Source organism: Malus sylvestris, chromosome 15 (assembly GCF_916048215.2).
Source record: "Malus sylvestris chromosome 15, drMalSylv7.2, whole genome shotgun sequence".
In the NCBI taxonomy this organism is placed as follows: domain Eukaryota; kingdom Viridiplantae; phylum Streptophyta; class Magnoliopsida; order Rosales; family Rosaceae; genus Malus; species Malus sylvestris.
This window is the reverse complement of record NC_062274.1, coordinates 20,354,442-20,360,639: the sequence shown is the minus strand read 5'-3', so window position 1 is coordinate 20,360,639 and position 6,198 is coordinate 20,354,442. Positions and strand designations below refer to the sequence as shown.

General features: G+C 37.1%; 1 protein-coding gene across 4 annotated transcripts; it reads left to right on the top strand.

The window, feature by feature from the left end:
* The first annotated feature begins 675 nt into the window (after positions 1 to 675).
* LOC126601735 (NAC domain-containing protein 37-like) lies at positions 676 to 5,698 on the top strand. 4 transcript variants are annotated; one of them, XM_050268495.1, is made up of 4 exons: positions 676 to 869; positions 2,926 to 3,121; positions 3,400 to 3,675; positions 4,835 to 5,698. In XM_050268495.1, exons 2-4 carry the CDS (start codon positions 2,956 to 2,958, stop codon positions 5,428 to 5,430), a joined length of 1,038 nt encoding a protein of 345 aa, XP_050124452.1. In that variant the 5' UTR covers positions 676 to 869; positions 2,926 to 2,955; the 3' UTR covers positions 5,431 to 5,698. The 4 variants fall into 4 exon arrangements, with proteins under 4 accessions (XP_050124452.1, XP_050124448.1, XP_050124451.1 ...); XM_050268491.1 differs by having other exon boundaries at positions 677 to 869; positions 3,400 to 3,671; positions 4,831 to 5,698; XM_050268494.1 differs by lacking the exon at positions 676 to 869 and adding an exon at positions 922 to 1,155 and having other exon boundaries at positions 3,400 to 3,671; positions 4,831 to 5,698.
* Positions 5,699 to 6,198: the final 500 nt, after the last annotated feature.

Here is a 6,198-nt window from a genome sequence, read left to right as displayed (position 1 = left end):
CCAAATTTTGTAAATTAAATAATATGGTTGTTGATGATTGAATTATTATTTAAATGTTGATTGCCGTGTTTTTTTCTTCCTATTAGTAATACATCATTTAGTTTACAAATTGGGTTTAAACATTCCTTGCATTATCCTCCTAGAAAACCCAAAACTAAATTCCTTCTCCCTACCTCACCATACCCTCCATCCCCAACCATTAAACCACCAAATCATTAAACCAATTGACGATATAAAAAATAGCTCAAATCCTTATAAATTCATACCAGATTCCTTCTCCTATCAATATTGGATTCATTTCCACAGTTCAACATTTCTTTGTTGATCCTTTTGTAATCCTTTTTAACGATTCTTTGTTGATCCTTTTGTAATCTATTTTAACTGTGCAAAAAAAAAAAAACATTTAAGAATTCATCAAAGGAAGTTGCCTTTTAAACTTGGGAAACAAGCTAAGCTTGTAAATTAATTAAAAATGGTGAGAAGAGAATATGGACGGAAAGAAAGTAAAGAAGAAAAAAGGGAGTTTGTGTAGGAAGCTAGGGGAGTGACGTCAAGTACTGGGGACAACCATCAACCCATGCGCAATCGAGCGGTCCTTCCCCTCCCTCCCCTTCCCTTTTATATTGTCTCCATCTCTCGTCTCCTAACGGAATTTCTTTCCTAAAACTCTCTCTCTCCCTCTCTCTCTCTCTCTCTCTCTCTCTCTCTCTCTCTCTCTCTCTCTCTCTCTCTCTTAAATTTTATTTATTTTCTGCTGTTGTTGTTCAACGGAGTTCTACTACTACTTCTTCTACTTGAATTTGTCTTCTTCTTCTTCGTTGCTTTCTGTCGTTTAACGAGTAATTACACCGACACCAAAAGTTGATCAGGTAAGTTTAATTGTTTATTTAACTACATTAGTCTGTATTTGAATGGAAAATTCCTTAAACATTTACAAAACGCGTATGTATAACCAGCGTCTCATTAGTCATTCTCAACAAGTAGGAATATATATGATCTTCTCTGCTTGTTCTTGGTAATTAAGACGACGGAGCTGATCAGCAGAAGGCCTCTCTCCCCCTCTCATCCATCAATCTATCCAAATGCATATTAATCCCAATTTCCAAACAAGAATATATGTGTATAAGATCCATTTCCCAGCAGTTATATGTATAGGTAGGGTTTCTTCTTGATCCTTTCACAAACTTTTCTTTCATTCTCTTCTTCTTTTGTTTTTTTGTTAAGAACCCCAGAGGCCAAAGAGGAAGAGGGAATCGATCTCAGGAAGGTGAATCCAATCTCTGATTTCGGATTCAGAGTTAAATACTCTCCACCACTCGAGCAACAAGTCCTCATGCCGACACCTATTATGCTGGTTATTCGGTCAAGACTTGGTCTCTACACTACCCGATGAGAAAATTTGAATCATTTCTCTCATCATGAAAAATTATATGATTCTGATCTATTGATTTCTTGACCTAGCTATTTGAAGGCACTAGCTTGTCCCTTAAAGAGGCACCCATCAAAGTGGCATTTTACTCATGATCTATCTATTTGTTAAGAACTTGTAGAGTCTAAAGCTAGAAAGAGGAAAAGAAGAGGAAGATACAAACCTGGAGTTTTTGGTCAGGATTAACTATTTAAACACATGGATTAAGCTCATCTTGATGGAGTTTAATTAGCAAGAGAACACTAATGATGTTGAAAATGCATGCATGCTCTTAATTAATTTGTTCTTCTTTTGTATATATGTATGGTATGGGTCAGCAGCATTTTTGCTGAGTACTAGTCTATCAAGGAAAAAGGGGTCAGATATTTGCCACGGCAATTCTGGACAAACAGACAAGAAGGTCAGACTCCCCCGTTTCGGCAGTATGAAATAGTCTCCAGTCTCACACTCAGAGACTCAGAACAGAATTTGTGGTCTCTCTTTTTCTCTTTTTGTTAACCTTTTCTCTTAGCAGGCTTGATCCAATCAAACGCTGTCGTCCTCCATCTTTTTGTTTCCAAACCCTTTTCCCTTTCGAGAAACGCATGCTTAATTGTGATCACGTCATCCTCCCTTTCTGTTTTTGCAACTCCCAAATTCAAATATCCTCCTTATTTTGAGATTTTTTTAGTATGCACTTATGGATATAATACACCGACATCCGTGGCTATTAAATTCTTGGTTACATATTCAACACTCATTCATTCAGGGCATATCATATATTAGAGCATAGTTAAACTTTTGTTATTTTAATTTCTTTACCATTGGTGACACCTCAACGTACAAAAGAAAAAAACTATTTTTTGTTTTTGATCTTTATATATATATATTTGGGCCTACAAAAGTTAATTATTAAGTTAATAGTGTCATTATTATAGAAAACCCCGTTCTGATGCATCATTTCCACCATTCACCAGCACAAGACAACATCATTAGCACAAACCTCTACTTGTCCGTTTCTTGAGAACCCCCATTTCCCCTCTGCACAAATAGCGAGCTCCAACTTCCTCTTCGTTTTTTTATCAAAACCAAACTCTATTCCTTTTAACCTGAGCAAAAATTAAATTACTTTATCGTCTCCGAATCTCTGTTTCTGTGGTAATTAATTAACTAATTAAAAGTATTCTTTTACTAATTTGTTTGTAACACGCTTTTATAATTATAATTCCCTGATCAAACCAGAAATGGTGGGGTTGCTCACCACCAAATGAGCTGATGATTGTCTCTGATAACACTTGTCACCTTTTTAATTCTCTGAGTCTTCATTGTTCCTGTTGTTTACATTTTTCATTTTCTTCTTCTACCTTTTAACAATTAAAGCTATGTGTTGGCACTTTTTTTAACGTTTTCTTCCGAGTTTTCATTTTCTCTAGCTAGCTAGCTCTACTTATAAGTTCTCATTGGTTAAGTTGGTGTGGTGGTGGGTACTAATGGCAGTGGTGATGAATTTGATGCAGTAGTAAACAGTACAAATTACCAACTGCGCTATGATGGAGTCAATCGAGTCTACTGTCCCACCCGGTTTCCGCTTTCATCCGACGGATGAAGAGCTCGTCGGGTACTATCTTAGAAAGAAAGTTGCCTCCCAGAAGATCGATCTTGATGTCATCAGAGACATTGATCTCTACAGAATCGAACCATGGGATCTTCAAGGTACTACTCACGAACTAATAGTGCATTGTTCGGGTTTCATCCCTTGATCATTTACCGGATCATGCTAATTAGGGTTTTTGGGTTCTCATCAAGTGGATGTTTCTTTTTTTTTTTTTCTTCTTCTTTGTATATATAACCTTATACTAGCTCTAACCTTGTGTACTATTTTGCGGATTGATGGGTTGGTGCCGAATACATACTAATCCACATTACCTGCTGCATTAACGTTTGGTTTACATAACATGGATCTTGATGATCTTATTGGCATTAATGGACAGAGAGATGTCGGATCGGGTATGAAGAGCAGAACGAGTGGTACTTCTTTAGCCACAAAGACAAGAAGTATCCAACTGGGACAAGGACCAACAGAGCAACCATGGCTGGGTTCTGGAAGGCAACGGGTCGAGACAAATCAGTATACGATAAGGCAAAACTGATCGGGATGAGGAAAACCCTTGTCTTCTACAAAGGAAGGGCTCCAAATGGACAGAAAACTGATTGGATCATGCACGAATACAGACTCGAATCCGACGAAAATGGACCTCCGCAGGCAAGTGATCAAACCCATCATCATCATCATCATCACCATCTCTCTCTCTCTCTCTCTCTCTCTCTCTCTCTCTCGCTCTCTCACACACACACAGAGTAAAACCTAAACTTTGAACCTGTTTTCAAGGTCACCATGTCAAGGAATTTGAACAGCACTTGTTGACCTAGCTAATACTTAGGTTGATTATTTGGTTCTTAAATATTTGAGCATAAAATTGTACAATGTATCAAGTTTGGCATACCATCACTTTATGGACTAAAATGTCAATGACAACACTTTGTCTTTCCATGCTCGATCGTAGAAGATGTGATAGTGGCCTCTCATGACTTCTTCGTATGAGACCTATAGTTTTTCCAGCTAACGTACACCTGTAAAATATTTTACAAATTTCTTTTATTACCGGCCCCTTTGTGTTACAAAGAAGGTCAATGGAGGAAGGATCGATGTTCGAACTGTTGACCCTTTTGTTTTTTGTTTTGTTACGAAGGCGAGTTTTGAATGTTGTTCTCTGGTCTACTTTTACCCATCACTCTACTTAGTGGCACTGACCTTCTATATTAAGATAAGTGCACTTTTGTACAGAAGTTTAAGGAGAAACAAGTGCAATATGGATGTGTAGATTTTTGTGTAATGCAATTCTAAAAAAGCAGAAACTAACAGATTTTCTAAAGGGAATAGTAGAACAATCTCACTTAATTTGCATGCGTAACTCGTAGACCAAATTTGCATGCGTAACTCGTAGACCACTTATGTATGCACTCTCACTTCCACCAACACATCAAAGTCAAAAGTTAAAGCCTTCAAAAGCATGTTTTAATTTTCTTTCTGCCAATTCATCTTCCAACCTTGGCTTTCAGTTTGTCAAAAAGCAAACATCCATTTCTCATGCATGGCCATTACCTTTAGATTGACATCAAGTTACTACCTCTCTCTACCAAACAGAAAGAAAACTGCAAAAGCTAATTAAAGAAAATGCATGTATATGTATAAAGGTAAAAAGGGAAAATTTTCACTTTTCTCCTCCAGAAACATTGACCCTCTCAACCTATTTCCAGTTTCCACCAACAAAATGATTAATAATTAAATAATCGAAATCGGATAATTAATTATTTTTGTCTCATTTCACTTACAAATAAGTAATTTGGTTAAGTTTTCGCAGGAAGAAGGATGGGTGGTATGCAGAGCATTCAAGAAGAGAATCAGTAGCCAAAACAAAAGCATTGAAGGCTGGGACTCAAGCTACTTCTACGAAGAACTTAACGGTCTCACTTCCGTCGCTGATCCAACGGATTTTATGATCTCGAGGCAGCCCCAGAGCTTTTTAAGCCAGAATTTCATGTGCAAGCAAGAGACGGAAGCTGATAGTTTGAACTTCCTGCACTCTGATCCGTTTGTCCAGCTTCCTCAGCTTGAGAGCCCGTCTCTTCCCTTAATAAAGCGGCCGACCTCAATGTCTCTTATCTCTGAGAACAATACTGAGTTAGAAGACGAGCAAAGTATTCGAGGGTGTAACAATGCGGAGAAGGTTACTGACTGGAGGGCTCTGGACAAGTTTGTGGCTTCACAGCTGAGTCAAGAGGAGAGGTATGAAGGTGATGGAGAGGCAAGCTTTGGTGCACATGATGAATCAGATATGTCATTGTTGTTGTTGCAGAGTAGTAGTGCTAGAGATGATGATGATCAAGTGGAGAACAAGTTAAACGGGTTCCTGAATTCGAGTCCTGACTGTGATATTGGGATATGCATATTTGAAAAATAATGAAGCAAGAGGGACAACACTTGGGGGAAGGTAATTTTATTGTTACGCACGTAGGTATTATAAATGGTATAAGGGTTGATGAATGTCGATCCTAAGACATATTTTTGTAAAAATATGCTTGTGAGTGGATTTCTCTCTCTTTTGCACACCCCTAACACACATTCACACACACAAGGTTTTATATATGTAACTATGAGTACATCTCGCGAAAAATTATTGTATGGTATTGAAACACATTTACATAATAAAATCAACTTATTACCTATTATTATATGGAGAGAGAGGACAGATTTATGATTACGTGCAATAACATGGTCGCATTATTATATGAAGTAACAATTCCGATACTACACAACAATTTCAGCTGTCTTACAATTCCTCCCCGCATCACAAAAACAAAAAATGTTTCTAATTGGTCAACAACTCAATTAATTGAGGATAAGCCCAAAAGGAAAGGGTTAAACAATACCGATTAAGGTAATATACATACCGGCCATGGTGTTGATGGATAGTGAACACCATCATCTCTACGTATAGGATAAATTTTTAGAAAAATTATTTTACTTAGCAATACAACCAAGTGGTATTCCATTTTATATGTTAGTGAGATTTAATGATTGAATCTTATCAATGTAGAATTCGATTCCAATTTATTTTCTTAGCCCCTTACTGTAAATATATCGTTGTATTAAAAAAATACTGAGGAAATGATTTGCACATTTTCTCACCCTACAACTCTCTTCGTTTTTGGCCTAAGTAAAGAAAAAG